The sequence below is a fragment of the Polyodon spathula genome, chromosome 5 (genome assembly GCF_017654505.1).
Source record: "Polyodon spathula isolate WHYD16114869_AA chromosome 5, ASM1765450v1, whole genome shotgun sequence".
Lineage (NCBI taxonomy): Eukaryota > Metazoa > Chordata > Actinopteri > Acipenseriformes > Polyodontidae > Polyodon > Polyodon spathula.
Window position 1 is genome coordinate 270,571 of NC_054538.1, and position 23,483 is coordinate 294,053.

Genomic DNA, 23,483 nt, shown 5'->3' on the forward strand with positions numbered 1-23,483 from the left:
GTGTTTGTTACAGCAGCTTCAGCTGTGGGGAATGTGGTGAGGATGGCTGTGGGTGTGTTTGTTACAGCAGCTTCAGCTGTGGGAATGTGAGGATGGCTGTGGGTGTGTTTGTTACAGCAGCTTCAGCTGTGGGGAATGTGGTGAGGATGGCTGTGGGTGTGTTTGTTTCAGCAGCTTCAGCTGTGGGAATGTGAGGATGGCTGTGGGTGTGTTTGTTACAGCAGCTTCAGCTGTGGGAATGTGAGGGATGGCTGTGGGTGTGTTTGTTACAGCAGCTTCAGCTGTGGGAATGTGAGGATGGCTGTGGGTGTGTTTGTTACAGCAGCTTCAGCTGTGGGAATGTAAGGATGGCTGTGGGTGTGTTTGTTACAGCAGCTTCAGCTGTGGGGAATGTGAGGATGGCTGTGGGTGTGTTTGTTACAGCAGCTTCAGCTGTGGGAATGTGGTGAGGATGGCAGCGGGTGGGTAAATTTATTATAGAAAACAAGCTTTATATAAACATGTAGAGCTGAAACTGCCTCAAGTACCAGATATTAAGAAATATTAATAAAGTATATGCACCACTGAGTAAGACCACACAAAGCCAATGTGTTTTCTAATGAAGCTCTGGAAAGAGATAAGCCTATGAATGTGTCTTATAAATACTGTCGCATTGCGTAACGTTCAGGACAAATCAATTAGCAGCCATTTAACAAAGCGAAATGCACATCTCACAATTATCTCAAATGATCTGCATGCAAATAGAAGGGGCTGTTTACATGAACTGTTGCTACTGACAGTTTGCGTCTAGTTTATACAGTGTCTACTTACATTGGCTTGTTTGAGAATATGTATTTATTTGGAGAGTAAAGAACCTCTGTGGATCATTAAAACCCCTAGGCTTCCTACAGAAATAGAGGCTCTTACTAAGCGTTGCATCTCCAGAGTAATCAGGGGCAGTCTTTGCATGCAAATTGCAAAGAGAAAAGAGGTTCCTGAAAACAAAGAGAAGGTGATGAAGTTATCCGTCCATTTACTAGTTCAAAAGCTTTTAAAAAGGGAACCACTGATGGAGCGAATACAGACCACATTTTGAATTGACCAATATTGTTTTAGCATTAAAACATCTTTTTTTTTATTTATGTACAGTGATTGTTTGATTTGTGTTGGTTTCTGATGATCAATGTTGACTGAAACATGCAGAATATTCAGTGCTGGACCTTGCTCTGAATCATTGTACGAGTCTCAAGTTTGATTCGTTCTTCCTCCAAATGTACAACTCTTTTCAAAATAAAACAGTTCAATAAAATAGGACGGTCAAATGCTCAGCTTGGTTTGTTTTCCATCCCTCTTTCTCCTTTATGGCTCATCAAACCTGATTCTGCCTCCCTTGTAGAGCAGGGGATCAGGTTCAGTCCAGAGGGGCTTGGCTTCTGTTCAGGTCAGCCAACAGACTAAACTCTCCAAAACTGTACAGTGACTCTCTGAAACTGCCCATTGACTCTCTGAAACTGCACAGTGGCTCTCTGAAACTGTACACTGACTCTGTGAAACTGTACACTGACTCTGTGAAACTGCACACTGACTCTCTGAAACTGCACACTGACTCTCCAAAACTGCACAGTGACTCTCTGAAACTGCACACTGACTCTCTGAAGCTGCACAGTGACTCTGAAACTGCACATTGACTCTCTGAAACTGCACACTGACTCTCTGAAACTGCACAGTGGCTCTGAAACTGTACACTGACTCTCTGAAACTGCACAGTGACTCTCTGAAACTGCACATTGATTCTCTGAAACTGTACACTGACTCTCTGAAACTGCACATTGACTCTCTGAAACTGCACACTGACTCTCTGAAACTGCACAGTGACTCTCTGAAACTGCACAGTGACTCTTTGAAACTGCACACTGACTCTCTGAAACTGCACATTGACTCTGAGTGGCCTTACATTTTAACAGTTAATATATAGTTAATATGCTGTTTTCTGACTAGTATATAACAATACAAATACAAACTACTGAGAAACAGCAAGTAAGAAGGGGGATAAAACACCAAGTGAAACAAGCCGCAATTTTTTTCTTTTTTTTCTTTTTTTTTCATAAGCTAGAACCATCTGTACACAAATACGGAAATGCTTGGATATTGAAATCTTGGCAAGGCACTTATAGTCCTTATTTTTTTTATTTTTCTTCATTTGCCGGCTTCTCTGTTAGCAGTCCATCATCCACAACTCCTTTCAAGCAAGCAAACCATGTTTACAATCAACTCAAAAACTCCTCTAAAGTGCTCTTTCAGTCTTGCAGGAGATTCTACATCCTCAGATCACACCCACATCTTTCTTCTGCCCCAGTAATTCCACTCTTCACACTCATTCTATGCATTCCTGCCTCCTTCCCCTCATCGGCGCCTGGAAGTGATGTCAAAGCAGGTGATCATCATGAGATGTTCCTTGCAGAAGTTGACGCGACTCTCGAGACGCTCTGTAATGCACTCCAGGGCTTCCAGATACTCCAGGGAATCCACTTCGAATGTCTGCTGCAGATCAACTGCAATCACAATGGAAAATCAAAATGAGATTCTCTATGTAGGCTACCTTTCACTTCACAACGAAGCAAAGAACTAGCAAAGAGCTGAGAGCACAGTGAAAGAGTGAAAGAGTAGAGAGCACAGTGAAACAGGGAAAGAGTAGAGCACAGTGAAAGCGTAAAGACCGCAGTGAAAGAGTAGAGAACACAGTGAAAGAGTAGAGACCACAGTGAAACAGTGATAAAGTTGAGACCACAGTGAAACAGTGAAAGAGTAGAGAGCACAGTGAAAGAGTAGAGAGCACAGTGAAAGAGTAGAGACCACAGCGAAACAGTGAAAGAGTAGAGCACAGTGAAAGCGTAAAGACCGCAGTGAAAGAGTAGAGAACACAATGAAAGTGTAGAGACCACAGCAAAACAATGAAAGAGTAGAGCACAGTGAAACAGTGAGAGTAGAGAGCACAGTGAAACAGTGAAAGAGTGGAGAGCATAGTGAAAGAGTAGAGAGCACAGTGAAACAGTGAAAGAGTAGAGAGCACAGTGAAACAGGGAAAGAGTAGAGAGCACAGTGAAAGAGTAGAGAGCACAGTGAAATGGGGAAAGAGTAGAGAGCACGGTGAAAGAGTAGAGAGCACAGTGAAAGTGTAAAGACCACAGTGAAAGAGTAGAGAACACAGTGGAAGAGTAGAGACCACAGCGAAACAGTGACAAAGTAGAGACCACAGTGAAACAGTGAAAGAGTAGAGAGCACAGTGAAACAAGAGTAGAGACCACAGCGAAACAGTGACAAAGTAGAGACCACAGTGAAACAGTGAAAGAGTAGAGCACAGTGAAACAGTGAAAGAGTAGAGAGCACAGTGAAACAGGGAAAGAGTAGAGACCACATTGAAACAGTGAAAGAGTAGAAAGCACACTGAAAGAGCACAGTGAAAGAGTAGAGAGCACAGTGAAAGAGTAGAGAGCACAGTGAAACAGTGAAAGAGTAGAGCACAGTGAAACAGTGAAAGAGTAGAGAGCACAGTGAAACAGGGAAAGAGTAGAGAGCACATTGAAACAGTGAAAGAGTAGAGAGCACAATGAACGAGCACAGTGAAAGAGTAGAGAGCACAGTGAAAGAGTAGAGAGCACAGTGAAGTGCTACCTTTCAGTGCTACCTTTCACTTTATAACGAAGCAAAGAACTAGCAAAGAGCTGACAGCACAGTGAAAGAGTGAAAGAGTAGACAGCACAGTGAAACAGGGAAAGAGTAGAGCACAGTGAAAGCGTAAAGACCGCAGTGGAAGAGTAGAGACCACAGCGAAACAGTAACAAAGTAGAGACCACAGTGAAACAGTGAAAGAGTAGAGCACAGTGAAACAGTGAAAGAGTAGAGAGCACAGTGAAAGAGTAGAGAGCACATTGAAACAGGGAAATAGTAGAGCACATTGAAACAGTGAAAGAGTAGAGACCACAGTGAAACTGAAAGAGTCAAGAGCATAGCGAAAGAGTAGAGCACAATGAAAGAGTGAAAGAGTACGGATTCACTCTGGTGTATGAGGCAACACTGAGGAAGGAGGACTAGCAGAAGTTCTAGAATTAGAAAAGGAACATATAACCTACAGACCTCCTAGAACTTATACATTATTCTAGAATGGATGTGCAAAGAAATCCAGTACAATGCTACAGCTATTCTAATAAAGAAGTATAAAGGTCTGTAACATATGGCTATATATATATATATATATATATATATATATATATATATATATATATATATATATATAGAATATACATGCCTCAATGTATTAAGAAAGGAAGTAAAAAGCATGCTGATGTATTGTAGATCAGAAGTGGATAAAGTGTTTTTTTCTAAACAGATTTTTGTGGGAAAAGGAGCCATCTTTTTACTGCAGTGTTTTAAATGGGTAATAATGTTTAACACATGCAGTACAGGTTTTTTTGTTTCACATTTTATTTCTATAAATCTTACATTCACTGGTCCACTTCTCAGGTTCAAGCATCAGGTGCTGTTTGGTTGTCTCCAGTTCCTTCTTAAGCCACTCGTATCTAGCTCTAACCTCAGCGATTCTCTGCTGTCTGTTCTCCAGAATCTTCAGCTTGGCACTGAAGAATACCACCTAATAATATGGAAAACAAACCATTTATTCCCAGCAACAAATACACCCATCCACAAACAGAAAACCACTTTGAAGTACTGTGTACAATGTATTAAATGTCTCATTTCCGTAAGGGCAGCCTCTGATTCACAGCGTCTCTAGTTATTAAGCAGGCCTCTCACCCAGTTGTCTCTTAGTCACAACGTCTCTAGTTATTAAGCAGGCGTCTCACCCAGTTGTCTCTTAGTCACCCGTCTCTAGTTATTAAGCAGGCGTCTCACCCAGTTGTCTCTTAGTCACAGCGTCTCTAGTTATTAAGCAGGCGTCTCACCCAGTTGTCTCTTAGTCACAGTGTCTCTAGTTATTAAGCAGGCGTCTCACCCAGTTGTCTCTTAGTCACAGCGTCTCTAGTTATTAAGCAGGCGTCTCACCCAGTTGTCTCTTAGTCACAGCGTCTCTAGTTATTAAGCAGGCGTCTCACCCAGTTGTCTCTTAGTCACAGCGTCTCTAGTTATTAAGCAGGCGTCTCACCCAGTTGTCTCTTAGTCACAGCGTCTCTAGTTATTAAGCAGGCGTCTCACCCAGTTGTCTCTTAGTCACAGCGTCTCTAGTTATTAAGCAGGCGTCTCACCCAGTTGTCTCTTAGTCACCCGTCTCTAGTTATTAAGCAGGCGTCTCACCCAGTTGTCTCTTAGTCACAGTGTCTCTAGTTATTAAGCAGGCGTCTCACCCAGTTGTCTCTTAGTCACAGCGTCTCTAGTTATTAAGCAGGCGTCTCATCCAGTTGTCTCTTAGTCACAGCGTCTCTAGTTATTAAGCAGGCCTCTCACCCAGTTGCCTCTGATTCACAGCGTCTCTAGTTATTAAGCAGGACTCTCACCTGGTTGCCTGCCCCTCTCCTCTTCTGGAGTCGTTCCACATCATCTATTTCATATACTTTGATCTCAAAGGGTTCGGTCGAACCTCTCTGTGCAGGTCGCAGTGGCCCGTCTACCCAGCGTACCCCAGGGCTGTTGGCAGGCTTCCGGACCGGTGAGGCTGCATCGAGGGACAGAGTTGGGATCAAGCGACGCCTCTGAGTCCCTGCGAAAGAGGCCAGTATGAATATATAATCCTAGAATTAGAATCTCATTTTCAATCAAGCTTGAAGGAAAGCAATGGTGGGATTAATATAGAGGGTGCCAAAAAGAAGCACCACTGTTTAGGCCATTAAAATACACATGAGGTACCCTGACCAAATCACAGGTGTATATTTTGGTATCATGTAAATAATTACTCAAAGTCATGTGAGAACAACTTTGGGTGAATAAGAAGGAGAATATATTGACCTGGAGGTAAACTTTCCTTGGGTTAAACTTTGCAATTGACTTTCTCATACTTGCATAATTGTTCAAATAGTCTAATCATTTTTCTTCCTAGTGTTTTACAATTTGATAAGCCTTTCTGGAGTTCAAGAAGTGATGGCTATCTCTTTCTAGTCATTTCTTCCTATTTTCTGTACTCCGGTCAGAAATCCAATTTAAAGGGCCTTTGTGCATGTAGATATCCAATGCCTTAAAAGTTTTCAAGGAAAAGTAATAAAAGAAAAACCAAAATCATTTAGAAAAAGATAAAAGCAACAGAAGCTGAGTTGCTTATCAGTGCTGGGCACAGATTAACAGGTCCTGATCCATGTCATTCAGGAATGGCACTGTGGCTTTTTTATTTCCATACAAATTGGCAGTTAGAAGAATGTATTATCTGACCAAAAAGATAGAGACGGGAGACGTTTAATGGCTTCTGTTGTGTTAATTTAAAGAACAGCAAATACAGACTTTATAATTCTCAACACCCAGCTTAGTAATGTCTGATTCTATTAATCTCAACACTAGAGTGACTGCATTCAGCCTGTTAAATCTTTTCCACAGTCACCCCAGTCATGAGCTCATTGAGATTGGCTCTGCCTGGCAATGGGAAACCAGCCATTCAAACACGATTACTGCGCTCCTTTTCAACAATGTGTCACATGATATGCTCTTGCTTTAATCTGGAAGGAGGGAAACAAGGCTGCTGATTCAGGGGGAAAACAGGTCTCAAAGTGGCTGGGTTGTTAGAATAATGTTGTCAAAAGGGTCTCAAGGCTGCAATTGCAATTTATCCTGAGTGAGTCCCAACGTGCTGTTGCTATGAAAGGTACTCTTATGAAATGGCTACAGAAGCTGTGTTTTACTGTCTACCAGTCAGATATTAGTCCAATTTTTAAATTTCCAATCTATGCCCAATGCCACTCTGTGTGGCCCGCTGAGGCTAGTCCCCAGACGCTGACTGCTCCAGGCTTTTAGATACAATACTGTCCCTGAGGCTAGTCTCCTGACTGCTCCAGGCTTTTAGGTACAATACTGTCCCTGAGGCTAGTCCCCTGTCTGCTCCAGTGATTTTAGATACAATACTATCCCTGAGGCTAGTCCCCTGACTGCTCCAGTGCTTTTAGATACAATACTATCCCTGAGGCTAGTCCCCTGACTGCTCCAGTGCTTTTAGATACAATACTATCCCTGAGGCTAGTCCCCTGACTGCTCCAGTGCTTTTAGATACAATACTGTCCCTGAGGCTAGTCCCCTGACTGCTCCAGTGCTTTTAGATACAATACTATCCCTGAGGCTAGTCCCCTGACTGCTCCAGTGCTTTTAGATACAATACTGTCCCTGAGGCTAGTCCCCTGACTGCTCCAGTGCTTTTAGATACAATACTGTCCCTGAGGCTAGTCCCCTGACTGCTACAGTGCTTTTAGATACAATACTATCCCTGAGGCTAGTCTCCTGACTGCTCCAGCGCTTTTAGATACAATACTATCCCTGAGGCTAGTCTCCTGACTGCTCCAGTGCTTTTAGATACAATACTGTCCCTGAGGCTAGTCCCCTGACTGTTCCAGTGCTTTTAGATACAATACTATCCCTGAGGCTAGTCCCCTGACTGCTCCAGTGCTTTTAGATACAATACTATCTCTGTGGCTAGTCCCCTGACTGCTCCAGTGCTTTTAGATACAATTCTGTCCTTGAGGCTAGTCCCCTGAAGGCTCCAGTGCTTTTAGATACAATACTATCCCTGAGGCTAGTCTCCTGACTACTCCAGCACTTTTAGATACAATACTATCTCTGAGGCTAGTCTCCTGACTACTCCAGTGCTTTTGGATACAATACTGTCCCTGAGGCTAGTCCCCTGACTGCTCCAGTGCTTTTAGATACAATACTGTCCCTGAGGCTAGTCTCCTGACTACTCCAGTGCTTTTAGATACAATACTATCCCTGAGGCTAGTCTCCTGACTACTCCAGTGCTTTTAGATACAAAACTACAACTGAGGCTAGTCTCCTGACTACTCCAGTGCTTTTAGATACAATACTATCCCTGAGGCTAGTCCCCTGACTGCTCCACTGCTTTTAGATACAATACTGTCCCTGAGGCTAGTCCCCTGACTGCTCACTCATTTCATTTCTCACTCAAAGAAATGAAAGAAGTAATTTACAAACCACTAACCAAGATCATGCAGCAGTCTCTTGACACAGGGGTGGTACCGACAGACTGGAAAATTGCAAACGTAATACCGATCCACAAAAAGGGAAACAAAACTGAACCAGGTAACTACAGACCAGTAAGCCTGACTTCTATTATATGCAAACTTATGGAAACTATAATAAGATCCAAAATGGAAAATTACCTATATGGTAACAGGGTCCTGGGAGACAGTCAACATGGTATTAGGAAAGGGAGATCGTGCCTAACTAACTTGCTTGATTTTTTTGAGGATGCAACATCCATAATGGATAATTGCAAAGCATATGACATGGTTTATTTAGATTTCCAGAAAGCTTTTGACAAAGTCCCGCACAAAAGATTAATTCTCAAACTGAACGCAGTTGGGATTCAAGGAAACACATGTACATGGATTAGGGAGTGGTTAACATGTAGAAAACAGAAAGTACTGATTAGAGGAAAAACCTCAGAATGGAGTGTGGTAACCAGCGGTGTACCACAGGGATCAGTATTAGGTCCTCTGCTATTCCTAATCTACATTAATGATTTAGATTCTGGTATAGTAAGCAAACTTGTTAAATTTGCAGACGACACAAAAATACGAGGAGTGGCAAACACTGTTGCAGCAGCAAAGGTCATTCAAAATGATCTAGACAAGATTCAGAACTGGGCAGAAACATGGCAAATGACATTTAATAGAGAAAAGTGTAAGGTACTGCACGCAGGAAATAAAAATGTACATTATAAATATCATATGGGAGATATTGAAATTGGAGAAGGAATCTATGAAAAAGACCTAGGAGTTTTTGTTGACTCAGAAATGTCTTCATCTAGACAATGTGGGGAAGCTATAAAAAAGGCTAACAAGATGCTCGGATACATTGTGAAAAGTGTTGAATTTAAATCAAGGGAAGTAATGTTAAAACTGTACAATGCACTAGTAAGACCTCATCTTGAATATTGTGTTCAGTTCTGGTCACCTCGCTATAAAAAAGATATTGCTGCTCTAGAAAGAGTGCAAAGAAGAGCGACCAGAATTATTCCAGGCTTAAAAGGCATGTCATATGCAGACAGGCTAAAAGAATTGAATCTGTTCAGTCTTGAACAAAGAAGACTACGTGGCGACCTAATTCAAGCATTCAAAATTCTAAAAGGTATTGACAGTGTCGACCCAAGGGACTTTTTCAGCCTGAAAAAAGAAACAAGGACCAGGGGTCACAAATGGAGTTTAGACAAAGGGGCATTCAGAACAGAAAATAGGAGACACTTTTTTACACAGAGAATTGTGAGGGTCTGGAATCAACTCCCCAGTAATGTTGTTGAAGCTGACACCCTGGGATCCTTCAACAAGCTGCTTGATGAGATTTTGGGATCAATAAGCTACTAACAACCAAACGAGCAAGATGGGCCGAATGGCCTCCTCTCGTTTGTAAACTTTCTTATGTTCTTATGTTCTTACTCCAGTGCTTTTAGATACAATACTGTCCCTGAGGCTAATCCCCTGACTGCTCCAGTGCTTTTAGATACAATACTATCCCTGAGGCTAGTCCCCTGACTGCTCCAGGCTTTAAGATACAATACTGTCCCTGAGGCTAGTCCCCTGACTGCTCCAGTGCTTTTAGATACAATACTGTCCCTGAGGCTAGTCCCCTGACTGCTCCAGTGCTTTTAGATACAATACTGTCCCTGAGGCTAGTCCCCTGACTGCTCCAGTGCTTTTAGATACAATACTGTCCCTGAGGCTAGTCCGCTGACTGCTCCAGTGCTTTTAGATACAATACTATCTCTGAGGCTAAACCCCTGACTGCTCCAGTGCTTTTAGATACAATTCTGTCTCTGAGGCTATTCCCCTGACTGCTCCAGTGCTTTTAGATACAATACTATCCCTGAGGCTAGTCCCCTGACTGCTCCAGTGCTTTTAGATACAATACTATCTCTGAGGCTAGTCTCTTGACTGCTCCAGTGCTTTTAGATACAATACTATCCCTGAGGCTAGTCGCCTGACTGCTCCAGTGCTTTTAGATACAATACTGTCCCTGAGGCTAGTCCCCTGACTGCTCCAGTGCTTTTAGATACAATACTATCCCTGAGGCTAGTCTCCTGACTGTCCAGTGCTTTTAGATACAATACTATCCCTGAGGCTAGTCCCCTGACTGCTCCAGTGCTTTTAGATACAATACTATCCCTGAGGCTAGTCCCCTGACTGCTCCAGTGCTTTTAGATACAATACTATCCCTGAGGCTAGTCCCCTGACTGCTCCAGGCTTTTAGAAACAATACTGTCCCTGAGGCTAGTCCCCTGACTGCTCCAGTGCTTTTAGATACAATACTATCCCTGAGGCTAGTCCCCTGACTGCTCCAGTGCTTTTAGATACAATACTATCTCTGAGGCTAGTCCCCTGACTGCTCCAGTGCTTTTAGATACAATACTGTCCCTGAGGCTAGTCCCCTGACTGCTCCAGTGCTTTTAGATACAATACTGTCCCTGAGGCTAGTCCCCTGACTGCTCCAGTGCTTTTAGATACAATACTGTCCGTGAGCCTAGTGCCCTGACTACTCCAGTGCTTTTAGAAACAATATTATCTCTGAGGCTAGTCCCCTGACTGCTCCAGTGCTTTTAGATACAATACTGTCCCTGAGGCTAGTCCCCTGACTGCTCAAGTGCTTTTAGATACAATACTGTCCCTGAGGCTAGTCCCCTGACTGCTCCAGTGCTTTTAGATACAATACTATCCCTGAGGCTAGTCTCCTGACTGCTCCAGTGCTTTTAGATACAATACTATCTCTGAGGCTAGTCTCCTGACTGCTCCAGTGCTTTTAGATACAATACTATCTCTGAGGCTAGTCTCCTGACTGCTCCAGTGCTTTTAGATACAATACTGTCCCTGAGGCTAGTCCCCTGACTGCTCCAGTGCTTTTAGATACAATACTGTCCCTGAGGCTAGTCCCCTGACTGCTCCAGTGCTTTTAGATGCAATACTGTCCCCCGAGGCTTGTCCCCTGACTGCTCCAGGCTTTAAGATACAATATGATTCCCAAGGATGTTTCATGTTGTACAGCACTGCGGGAGAAAATAATTAAATGAAAGCATCTATATGGATGTATAAACTGGTTAAAACATTAGCAGGCAGCTTTACACAGCTGCTGTAGAAAAGGCATTTCTAAAACATTTCTATAAACATCTGTAAAGATGTACCAGAAATCCCAACTTGCACCTTGTGTATAGCATTCATTGTGTATGGCTGAGCTGCCTCTGGGTAAATCCTTTATATATACACTACCCACTGGTATACTACCCTATAAAAACACACTACACAGTACACTATATAGTATACTATACCTTTCACCAAGCTATATAGGTAACATATAGGTGTTAGCTACAGGCTCTTCATAGTGCATAGTGGTGCTCTGAGGTTTGTCCATCGTTTAGTGCCTGTTCCTACCAAATTGCACAGTTCTGAAGTAATGTTTTTCTACAACAGCATTGCAAAGTGGCCAATTGAATATACAATGTACAGTTTACAGGCTACTTTCCACAAGACTGTTACTTACAAAAACCATTATATAAGCTAGCTTACTACATGAGCGTATTTAGCAGCCAAATGCTCTCGTTCTGTGTCTTTCAGCTGACAACTCATTGTTTTCTTTCATTAACCTTGATCTCATATAGAGGCCAATTTATAACTAAATGATTTAATGAGTGTTCGCGTATAAACATAACAGCCGGTAATTAGTGTATTTGATTTTTCCCCACTGTAATTAATGGCTTGCTAATTACAGCCTCTTACTTCATCACAGCTGAGAGTGTGTATCCCCCCCCCAGCATTGTGCTCCTCTTTCATGAGCCCACAGTGAAGGATGAAAGAGGGCTGTTCCTTCACCACCAAAACCTGGCCAATCCCTGATGTGCACCTGCAGTAGCAGAAGGGAAGGGAGGATTCTTGAATGCAGCAACAAAAGGAAATAGCAAAGATGGCAAGGCCTCTTTCCGGTGGTATAGTGTATACATACATACACCTGCTGATTTCCTTAATTATTGCTTGAGCAGCGCACCTTTATTTTTTAGGCTTGCATCATTTATTGTAAAGGCTCCTTCACAAACCAGCCAACAAAGACAGATCTGGGTTGTTTTTTTTTTCTTCTTACACATGGTATTCTACTTACCGTTATTATTTCTTTTCTTCTGGTTTTTGAGGCTTCTTCGGCCACTAACTGAGCTGCTGTTCTCGCTCACGGAGTCCTGGGCAGACGAGGCACTTCCGGTCGCCTCGCTGTCCCGAATCATGCTCTCATAGCCGCTGCTGCCCCCGCTGTGGTAGAATAAGGCAGTTTTACCCATGGCTGGAGGGAGCTCCCCACTTAGAACACTGCTGTTGTCACTGCCATGGCCACTGCTGCAGCGGTGAGGCTTGCGTGGGGCTGTGATCTTGCTGTAGGGGGAAGGCAGCGTATGAACAACAGGCTTCTCATCTCCAGGAAGCCCTCCTCTCTCCTCGGAGTCTGATGCCCCTTTTACATGGCTGGCATGAGATGCACCACTTCCTTGGAGCAGCTCTGAGATCCGTCCGTTCACAGCTCTCAGTGGTAGTTTGGAAACCAGCCCTGAGCCCCGGTTCCTGCACAGGGACTGGGTGGACCAGGATATCTGATTTTTGCCATTAGGTGGTAAGCTGGAGCTCCTGTTGACAGACTGAGGGAGGGATTTCGTGGAAAAGCTCAGTGTTTTGGTGCTGGAAGCTGACATACTTCTGGCTTTGGGGCTGGCTAGGAGAAGCTTAGTGACAGCTGAGATCTTGGACTGGGTTACCTTGGGCGACTGAGGGGTGGCGCTGGTGCCACCAGAACCAGTGGATGAGGACATGGAGGCACGACTCAAGCTCCTGCCAGCCCTTGGCATGGTGCTGTCCCTTCCAAAGATGCTCTTTGAGCCAACCGAAGTCAGGCTTTCAGCCCTCTCCAAGGACAGGCAGTTGTAGTGCCCGGTATGAGACCTCCCCAGGGAGTTGGTCCGGTTAGCAAGTTGCTCCAGCTTGGCACTGAAGAGCTTGCTGCTGCTTTCAATGTTGGGACCTTTCAGCTTCCCACTGCTGCCTAGATCATCAGGAAGGCTGCCCAAGAGTGAGAGTGTTTGGCTCTGGCTGCTGCTGCAGCTGCTGCTTGTGTTGTGCAGAGGGCTTGCTCTGTTCCTCTGGTCCAGGCTGGATTTTCTAACTGGAGGCAAAGGCGGAATTCCTTTTGGCTTGGCAAGAATGCAATGCTTGGCTGAAGCTGCTCTCCTTTCCAGAGTGGCCCTTGGGCTGCAAGGAGTTGAGGAGGCAGCCCCTATACCACTACACTCAGCACCCATGAACCCAAGGGAGGTATCTTCAAGATTCTCTTGTCTGTTCAAGCGGTGCCATCCCCTGGGCAGGCTTCCTGTCCTGAGGACCTCATAGGAATAAATGGGACTCTGGCTACCAGAACTGGACAAGGTCATCTCGCACCCATCAACCACCCTCCTCAGGCTGTCAGAATATATAGGGGAGTTGGCTGCCTCCCCACTACTGGAACTGAATCGGTCAGCCGAGTTCCACACCTTTATTGGATCAGAGGACCTTTTTTCTCGTTTGGCCTCACATATGACATCTACAGCTTTCGTGTCCTCATCTTCTCTTTTAAGCCAGGGATCATCAAACTTGATGTAATTGGAGATAGGGAATACTGCCACCTTGTTATCTACAGTTTGAGGGACGTTAATGCCTGGGCTGACTTTAGTGAGATCCTGCAGGACCCTTGTGTTGACTGTGATGCAGGGATGAACAGTGACGATGGGCATGTAGCCATCTGAGACACCCAAGCTTGACACATTAGAGACGGTGACTGCAGTTTTGTCCAAAGTTGATATTTGACAGTTTTTTGGTGGGGAAGCCTTGATGGGGTGGCTCTTCTCAGCAGCCGTCTCGACTGCAGCAAATAGGTTGTCAGCAATTGAGTTCTTTCCCCCGTTCAGGTAGAGAAGGCTTTCGCCCTGAATTTCTTCTGGGAAATCAGTCAGATGAGGTTCTGCCAGGGACTCCCCTTGCCCGTAGCATGGCTGGGTGACAAAGCTATGACAGGACTGCTCTCCATCACTGCCAGTGCTCATTTCACTCAGCCAAGAGCTGATGGAGGAACGATGGCTATTTGTGGTCAAGGCTTCCCCTTCACCTTTGGGGACTGGCAAGAACTGTGTGGTGCTGACATCAGAAATGGTAGCAGTGGTGGAAGTGGCAGCACTTTTGTAGCTCTCAGGGTCTTCACTGATGCTACTGATGATACTGACAGGCCGTGAGCCAGAGGCCATGGCCTGGACTGAGCAGTCGCTGTTAAAGCTGATTATGCTCGTGGGGCGTCCATTTTCCAGCATACCGATTGTCAGCTCTTCAACCAGCGTGAACACCAGCTCGTCTTCCCCATTCAGCTCCAGGGGCTGCTGAACTGTCACTGTGGTGGTACTGTTGACCTCCTTCTTGGTCTCTGGCTGAGACTGTTGATTTTCTGAGAAGGTTGTCTCAGCAGAGCTTCCATTTATAGGAACAGAAGACTTCTTTATGACCTGGGGGCTCATACCCACAGGGGAAGTCCTGACTTCAGGCTCCAGCAAAGACTCGGTAGAGGATTTACCATTTTCCTTGCCCAGACTTTGGGGTGGTAGTGGGGCTGGGCAGGGCAGTACTCCCTTCTGTGTGTACACCTTACATCTCTGAGATGGGGAAGAGGGAGGCTTATACTCAGATGTCTTGGTTAGGCTGGCAATGCCCAGTCTGGGAGAGCCCAAGGGCCTTGGTTTTGTTTCTCCAGAGCTGTTAGTGGTCAGAGATTCCTTGCTGCTGTGCAGGGTGGAACTCTGAGCCCTCTGTAAGGAACTAGCCTGCATGCTGCAACTTCCTGTGACACTCCTGCTTGAGGATAGATCAGAATGGTTTCCATTGGGACAGGTGATGGCAGACATGCTCTGGACATTGCTTTGGGCAACACTGCCATTCTCCACAGACTCTATCTGTTGCTGTTCAGTTATGTGAGCTTCTGATACCACCTGAGGCCCTGCCCCTTGGGTTTGCACTGGCTCATGCTTTGTCAACAGGTTTGCAGTATATTGTGCAGCAACCTCTTCAAAGGGGAATTTGCTGACCTCCTCACTGCCATCAATGCACTCTAGCCTCTCCTGCAGTTCTGCAAAGGTGTTGCATTTCAGGCAGTCCTTGCCTCCTGCATTCTCAGCCTTTTCTTCTTGCGGCTGCTGCTTCTCTGGCTCACACTTGTTTTTCTGCAGAGAGGGGATTATGGGCACGGAATCCGGAGGCCCTTCATTGTCGGTCAGTTCCTTGTCTGACAGGGCTGAGCCGTTGGGGCCCACGTAGATGACAGTGTCGCAGGACTGCTCGCTGCTGGACGAGTAATCGGGATCACTGGACAGGAGCAGGAGAGGGAGGTCAGGGTCAACCACGTTCCTCGAGTGGAATGTCCTCAGCTGGGTAGGCCGGCGCATTTTCCCTTCCTCACAGGAACTCTCACCACCAGAAGAGCTGGAGGTATACTGGGCAGAGGAGAGAAAGCAAAAGAGAAACAGTTACTATTGCAGGGGAAGGCCCTTTTGAATCTCATCCATTTTGTAATGAAAGTGAATGACAGTGCTTTTAATAGAATGTAGTGTAAGTGCCAAGGCCTGGCAGTCAGATTTTGTTTTAATGATGCAGGACTGTCTATCAGAGTGGTCTGTTCTGTCAGTCCTACAACAATGCAGTATTGTCCTTACAATGCAGTATTGTCCCATGAGAAATGGATACCGATCAGGACTATACAATATGAATCTCAGAAAAGGCTTAGTCCTGTCAGCACACTTACCTTAGTCTTCTTCTTCTTCATCCTCAGCACTCGGGATGCAATCTGGACCGTGGAAAGTGTCTCTGCAAAGTTGCTGGCGATTGCTGAGATGTGTGCAATCATGGTAGTGCGGCAGTTCATGTTTCCCAGAGACTCACGAAGCAGCATAGTGAGCTTGCTGTCCCTGCCACAAAGAAACAGAACCACGTTTCAAACCCCATTTGAATTTGTCAAAGCTCTTTGGGGTTTGTGGTGGGCAACTATCTGCCTTGCATATGCACCTGCTGGAATTTCTGTTTGTTTTCTTGCACCTTCCTGTGTGCTGCATGCTGGAACCAACCACCTTGGCTGTTTTTGAGTTGTTAACTTTTCTTCAGGGAATTATGGCAGCGACAGTGAATCATGTTACTATGGAAACAGCAAAATTTATACAGCTGTGATTGGGGAGCCAAAAATATTTTTTATATTAATAGTAATAAACTCTTCATTGTTCCCGTGATAGAATGTCAATACATTACCCTTGAGGAACTTTGACCAGTCAAATGTTGCTGCTGGCTCACCCTTGAGATTTAAAAGTTAAGATCTCCCTGGCTTTGACAACTACAGGCCACTTATATTACTTGGGATATTAACTACCAGTGTTTTGTACACAGTCAGAATATTAAAAAATGGCAATAGACACACAGACACACACACACATTATATAATGGGGTTTTGTCCTTGACATCGTTGCTTAGCAACCTGAAATGTGGTTTAACCTAATATCCCACCATATCAGTCTGACATTTTCTCAGTTTAACACAGAATTGTGAAAGAAAGGCTGTTGCTGCAAATGATAACAGATGACTTTCACACAATGAAAGGCTAATGTATGTGTCTTTAATTCAGGGGTTATTTCATATCACAACTCGTCCAAAATGAATACTCAGAATATATTATCAGCTAAGGATGTTTCCTGTGATAGACACATATGCTTACATTACTGTCGAAGCAGCTATCGCGTATCCCTTCATCTCATATTGCTGACCCTTTTCTGTGTTTATCTGTGCTTTTCAGGGGACCGCAGTGATGCATTACAGACAGGACAGGGCTGTGCAGTGTGGATTGCATTGCAGACAGGACAGGGCTGTGCAGTGTGGATTGCATTACAGACAGGGCAGGGCTGTGCAGTGTGGATTGCATTACAGATAGGACAGGGCTGTGCAGTGTGGGTTGCATTACAGACAGGACAGGGCTGTGCAGTGTGGATTGCATTACAGACAGGACAGAGCTGTGCAGTGTGGATTGCATTACAGACAGGACAGGGCTGTGCAGTGTGGATTGCATTACAGACAATACAGAGCTGTGCAGTGTGGATTGCATTACAGACAGGACAGGGCTGTGCAGTGTGGATTGCATTACAGACAGGACAGGGCTGTGCAGTGTGGATTGCATTACAGACAGGACAGGGCTGTGCAGTGTGGATTGCATTACAGACAGGACAGGGCTGTGCAGTGTGGATTGCATTACAGACAGGACAGAGCTGTGCAGTGTGGATTGCATTACAGACAGGACAGGGCTGTGCAGTGTGGATTGCATTACAGACAGGACAGGGCTGTGCAGTGTGGATTGCATTACAGACAGGACAGGGCTGTGCAGTGTGGATTGCATTACAGACAGGACAGGGCTGTGCAGTGTGGATTGCATTACAGACAGGACAGGGCTGTGCAGTGTGGATTGCATTACAGACAGGACAGGGCTGTGCAGTGTGGATTGCATTACAGACAGGACAGGGCTGTGCAGTGTGGATTGCATTACAGACAGGACAGGGCTGTGCAGTGTGGATTGCATTACAGACAGGACAGGGCTGTGCAGTGTGGATTGCATTACAGACAGGACAGGGCTGTGCAGTGTGGATTGCATTACAGACAGGACAGGGCTGTGCAGTGTGGATTGCATTACAGACAGGACAGGGCTGTGCAGTGTGGATTGCATTACAGACAGGACAGGGCTGTGCAGTGTGGATTGCATTACAGACAGGACAGGGCTGTGCAGTGTGGATTGCATTACAGACAGGACAGGGCTGTGCAGTGTGGATTGCATTACAGACAGGACAGGGCTGTGCAGTGTGGATTGCATTACAGACAGGACAGGGCTGTGCAGTGTGGATTGCATTACAGACAGGACAGGGCTGTGCAGTGTGGATTGCATTACAGACAGGACAGGGCTGTGCAGTGTGGATTGCATTACAGACAGGACAGGGCTGTGCAGTGTGGATTGCATTACAGACAGGACAGGGCTGTGCAGTGTGGATTGCATTACAGACAGGACAGGGCTGTGCAGTGTGGATTGCATTACAGACAGGACAGGGCTGTGCAGTGTGGATTGCATTACAGACAGGACAGGGCTGTGCAGTGTGGATTGCATTACAGACAGGACAGGGCTGTGCAGTGTGGATTGCATTACAGACAGGACAGGGCTGTGCAGTGTGGATTGCATTACAGACAGGACAGGGCTGTGCAGTGTGGATTGCATTACAGACAGGACAGGGCTGTGCAGTGTGGATTGCATTACAGACAGGACAGGGCTGTGCAGTGTGGATTGCATTACAGACAGGACAGGGCTGTGCAGTGTGGATTGCATTACAGACAGGACAGGGCTGTGCAGTGTGGATTGCATTACAGACAGGACAGGGCTGTGCAGTGTGGATTGCATTACAGACAGGACAGGGCTGTGCAGTGTGGATTGCATTACAGACAGGACAGGGCTGTGCAGTGTGGATTGCATTACAGACAGGACAGGGCTGTGCAGTGTGGATTGCATTACAGACAGGACAGGGCTGTGCAGTGTGGATTGCATTACAGACAGGACAGGGCTGTGCAGTGTGGATTGCATTACAGACAGGACAGGGCTGTGCAGTGTGGATTGCATTACAGACAGGACAGGGCTGTGCAGTGTGGATTGCATTACAGACAGGACAGGGCTGTGCAGTGTGGATTGCATTACAGACAGGACAGGGCTGTGCAGTGTGGATTGCATTACAGACAGGACAGGGCTGTGCAGTGTGGATTGCATTACAGACAGGACAGGGCTGTGCAGTGTGGATTGCATTACAGACAGGACAGGGCTGTGCAGTGTGGATTGCATTACAGACAGGACAGGGCTGTGCAGTGTGGATTGCATTACAGACAGGACAGGGCTGTGCAGTGTGGATTGCATTACAGACAGGACAGGGCTGTGCAGTGTGGATTGCATTACAGACAGGACAGGGCTGTGCAGTGTGGATTGCATTACAGACAGGACAGGGCTGTGCAGTGTGGATTGCATTACAGACAGGACAGGGCTGTGCAGTGTGGATTGCATTACAGACAGGACAGGGCTGTGCAGTGTGGATTGCATTACAGACAGGACAGGGCTGTGCAGTGTGGATTGCATTACAGACAGGACAGGGCTGTGCAGTGTGGATTGCATTACAGACAGGGCAGGGCTGTGCAGTGTGGATTGCATTACAGACAGGACAGGGCTGTGCAGTGTGGATTGCATTACAGACAGGACAGGGCTGTGCAGTGTGGATTGCATTACAGACAGGACAGGGCTGTGCAGTGTGGATTGCATTACAGACAGGACAGGGCTGTGCAGTGTGGATTGCATTACAGACAGGACAGGGCTGTGCAGTGTGGATTGCATTACAGACAGGACAGGGCTGTGCAGTGTGGATTGCATTACAGACAGGACAGGGCTGTGCAGTGTGGATTGCATTACAGACAGGACAGGGCTGTGCAGTGTGGATTGCATTACAGACAGGACAGTGCTGTGCAGTGTGGGTTGCATTACAGACAGGACAGGGCTGTGCAGTGTGGATTGCATTACAGACAGGGCAGGGCTGTGCAGTGTGTATTGCATTACAGATAGGACAGGGCTGTGCAGTGTGGGTTGCATTACAGACAGGACAGGGCTGTGCAGTGTGGATTGCATTACAGACAGGGCAGGGCTGTGCAGTGTGGATTGCATTACAGACAGGGCAGGGCTGTGCAGTGTGGATTGCATTACAGACAGGGCAGAGCTGTGCAGTGTGGATTGCATTACAGACAGGACAGGGCTGTGCAGTGTGGGTTGCATTACAGACAGGACAGGGCTGTGCAGTGTGGATTTACCTTATTGTTCTTCTGCCTTTTTATGAACCTTCACCAAAAAACTCTGATTACACCATGCTGATTAAATGAAACTAAATAGCACACATTGTTTTTTAGCCTCCTTTAGTTCATAGTATCTTCCCAGTAGATTTTCATATCAGGAGATATTTAAACATCTCAATAGGGTATACAAGTCTGTTAATCCTTGGGAATGAGCTGATTAGTGTCTTTATTAAACAAAGCCTATACTATGGCATGGTCTATCTAATAATGTATATACAGCACTCATACACACAGTGTGTGTAACTTTAAGGCTGCATTCTATGATTCTCTCACTCTTTTTTTGTTTTCGAAGTTACCTCAGATCACCAATTATTGACTAAAGCCAGGAAAAGTGAACACATTACCCCTGTTTTGGACTATTTGCACTAACTCCCTGTGGAGTATAGAATTGATTTTAACAAAAGATTTTGTTGTTAACTTATAAAGCCCTAAATGGATTAGCACCCACTTATCTGCAGCAGTTACTGACCCCATGTGTTCTGAATCGCACTCTGAGATCACAGGAAGCAGGGCTGCTGGTTATTCCTGAGGTCCCTGAATCACCGTGGGAGGAGGGCTTTTTCATTGTGGAATGCTGTGCCTGTGTCTGTCAGGGAAGCTGGGACTGATACAGCTTTTAAATAGACTGAAAGCTTTCTTGTCTTTTATATTTTATTATTATTATTATTATTATTATTATTATTATTATTATTATTATTATTATTATTATTATTATTATTATTATTATTAATAATAATATGTGTGCATAATTATATTTATCTATGTATGCATATGTGTGTATATGTCTATCTATATATATTTTTTTATTATACTGTTGAATATGTTTTTTAAATAGTATGATTGTGGTAGATGAGTAATATGTTTTACAAATGTCAAAAGTATAGTGAAGAAATAATAGAAGAATATTGCCTCGTACCCCCGCAGAACAGCGGAGGCTGCGAGACCCCCCCCCACCTCGAGTCTGTGCTCATCTACGAGCAGAGCGCTCCCCGTAGACTGACTGACCCCTAGTGGTTGAAGTTTTAGTGCTTCAGGAGCATTTCTGGCAGAGACATAATGTACACTTGCTTTCATGATTTCATTTTGTTTTCACTTAGTTCTAGAAGGAGGCAGCAATTTCTGACATTAGCATCAGTTGTAATTCCATTTTACCAAGGATCAGTTGCTTATGCAAAACCCTTATTGTGCACATTTATATTATCAGCCAGCAGCAATATGAAACAGGAATTGCAGCTGAGCTCTCCAGAGTGTTTACAGTTGTGTTTTGCAATGTAAATGTGTTGCTTTTAAATTAAAACTGCATGGTGAAACATTATATTTTCCCACGGGGCGGAGAGTGGATTGAACTTCACTCTTTCAAGATATTGAATTCTGAAATGTAACCATAGCAATGTTCAATGCTAGAGAGAGGGGTAGTCCAATATCCCATATAGGAACTGTTGTAGTAAAACTTAATACTGATGGTAGCAAAGTTAGTTATGTAATCTGAACTTGATTTATTATATCTTTGGAAAACAACAGCATACCTTTGCTTTCAGATATCCTATTGTTGCGATTTCATTTATACTGAAACATACAGAATGTGTCCACTAGGCTACAATTAAGTAATTAAGTAATTCCTAGTAATTTGTAGACCTGCTTAATTAATTAACAAGGTAACAGTTGTGTGGTTCATTCAGTGCTACTTCAGCCTTTTGTGGAATAATATTATTCCTGCATAAAACTGACTTTCCTAATCGAAAACCATAAAGAATCTCTTTCTTGTTCACTGTAAGACTAGACACTTCACGATTGTATTTGCATGTTTTTTCTCCACAGTCTGGTGTTGGCTCTGTTGGGACGGAGAGACACAGCCTTTAGAAGAAGAGAATGCCACATGGAGCCCTTACTTGTATGGGATGTGCTTGCTGCCATTGACGAGGGCGAGGATCACGTTCCCCAGTGCTGACAGTGAGAGGCACAGTCCAGCCCCACTGTCCCGGCTCTTGCCCAGCACCTTCACACAGCTGCCCAGGTCGATGAGGTGCAGGCGGCTGCGCCCCCCAGACACTACCGCGGAGGGAGATAAAAGAGAGAGGGGGAGGGGTAGAAGGGGTAAGTCTTCCTTCATGGTTCACACCTCACAGTGCTCAAGGCTTTTCTTCATCCACATTTAAGAAGAGCTTATCCTTGTTGCAGGTTGGTGCAAGTGCGAGGATCACCCAAACATCCAGATACGCTGATGCACACATGTCATGAGCAACTCATGTGGAATTCCTTGACCCGGGTTCAGCAACTTGAGTCAGGACATGATGCCTGCACATCTTACTGTCAAAAGTTATAGAGGTCAAAATGTGGTGATGGGGACTTATTAATGTGTATCAGTGTGTACTTATCGGTGTGTATCAGTGTGTACTTATAAGTGTGTTAACAGTAAAATGTTCTTATCAGAAAAGAAACAACTTTAGTTTGGAAGTATATTTTAAATTAAACACAGAGCTTCTATCTGCATTGCAATCTAATAGAAACAGAATAACAATCTCTGGAGAGAATTCATATGTTTGGGTAAATTGAAATAGAGTATCTGATCTGAAATAAGTGTTTCAGTTCAGAAACAGAAATAGAAAAAATAAGTATTATTACAGAAAAACTGTTAAGTCTAAAAATGAGACAATACAGTCGAGTTTCTTATTAATTAAAAAGTAACTCAGGCCTCTCAAATACGTATCTATAAGTTGTCAAGGACTGCTGAAGCAGGGGATTTTTAGCTGGAGAGAAACCAAGTTTGGTAAACACATTATTCATGTAAAGGTCAAAGCAGACCAAATGCTTAGATCAAATTAAGTCTTCTGACGCACAAAGCGGAAGAAAAGTTCTATAAAAGTGGAGGCAAGACTCCAGTCCAGTACCATTCAACTTGGTAACACAAGAAGTTTGGTCCATTCTCTGAAGATCTCTGGAAAGCTGGTTGCTGTTTGGGTCGAATTCAGTAGCCTCTGCCTTCAAAGACAGCTCTTGTTTATAGTTATATTCTACACAAAACTTCCATATATTGGGAGGTAAGCATAATTCTGAATTTATATCTCACTTATATTGAAGCGTGGCTATAGGGATAGGAATTATATTTTAGCTTTAGAGAGTGACATATTGGATGCTTTAGGATTATTAGCGTTGGGCATTTCTTAGCATTTCACCTGTCTAGCCCAAGGGCAAAACATGTTATAATCACAATAGTCTGAAGCATTAACATTGTTAAATTTGTAAAAGCAGGGGCTCCCAAGTGGCGCATCCAGTAAAGGCGCTCTGCGTGGAGTGCAGGATGTGCCCTATAGCCTGGAGATTGCGCACCAGCAACCCCTGTGGCTGACAGGG

At 44.8% G+C, this 23,483-nt stretch overlaps 1 protein-coding gene across 2 annotated transcripts in view; it reads right to left on the reverse strand.

Moving 5' to 3' along the window:
• Positions 1–368: 368 nt before the first annotated feature.
• The window catches only part of LOC121315372 (kinesin-like protein KIF26B), a 180,388-nt gene continuing 157,273 nt past the window's right edge, over positions 369–23,483 (reverse strand). For both annotated transcript variants that reach the window (XM_041249397.1, XM_041249398.1), the window contains 6 exons: positions 22,022–22,181; positions 15,979–16,141; positions 12,280–15,670; positions 5,487–5,689; positions 4,480–4,627; positions 369–2,531 (listed from right to left, as the gene is read on the reverse strand). In XM_041249397.1, the coding sequence (XP_041105331.1) occupies positions 2,383–2,531; positions 4,480–4,627; positions 5,487–5,689; positions 12,280–15,670; positions 15,979–16,141; positions 22,022–22,181 (4,214 nt within the window). In that variant the 3' untranslated portion in view covers positions 369–2,382. The remainder of the gene's footprint in view (positions 2,532–4,479; positions 4,628–5,486; positions 5,690–12,279; positions 15,671–15,978; positions 16,142–22,021; positions 22,182–23,483) is intronic.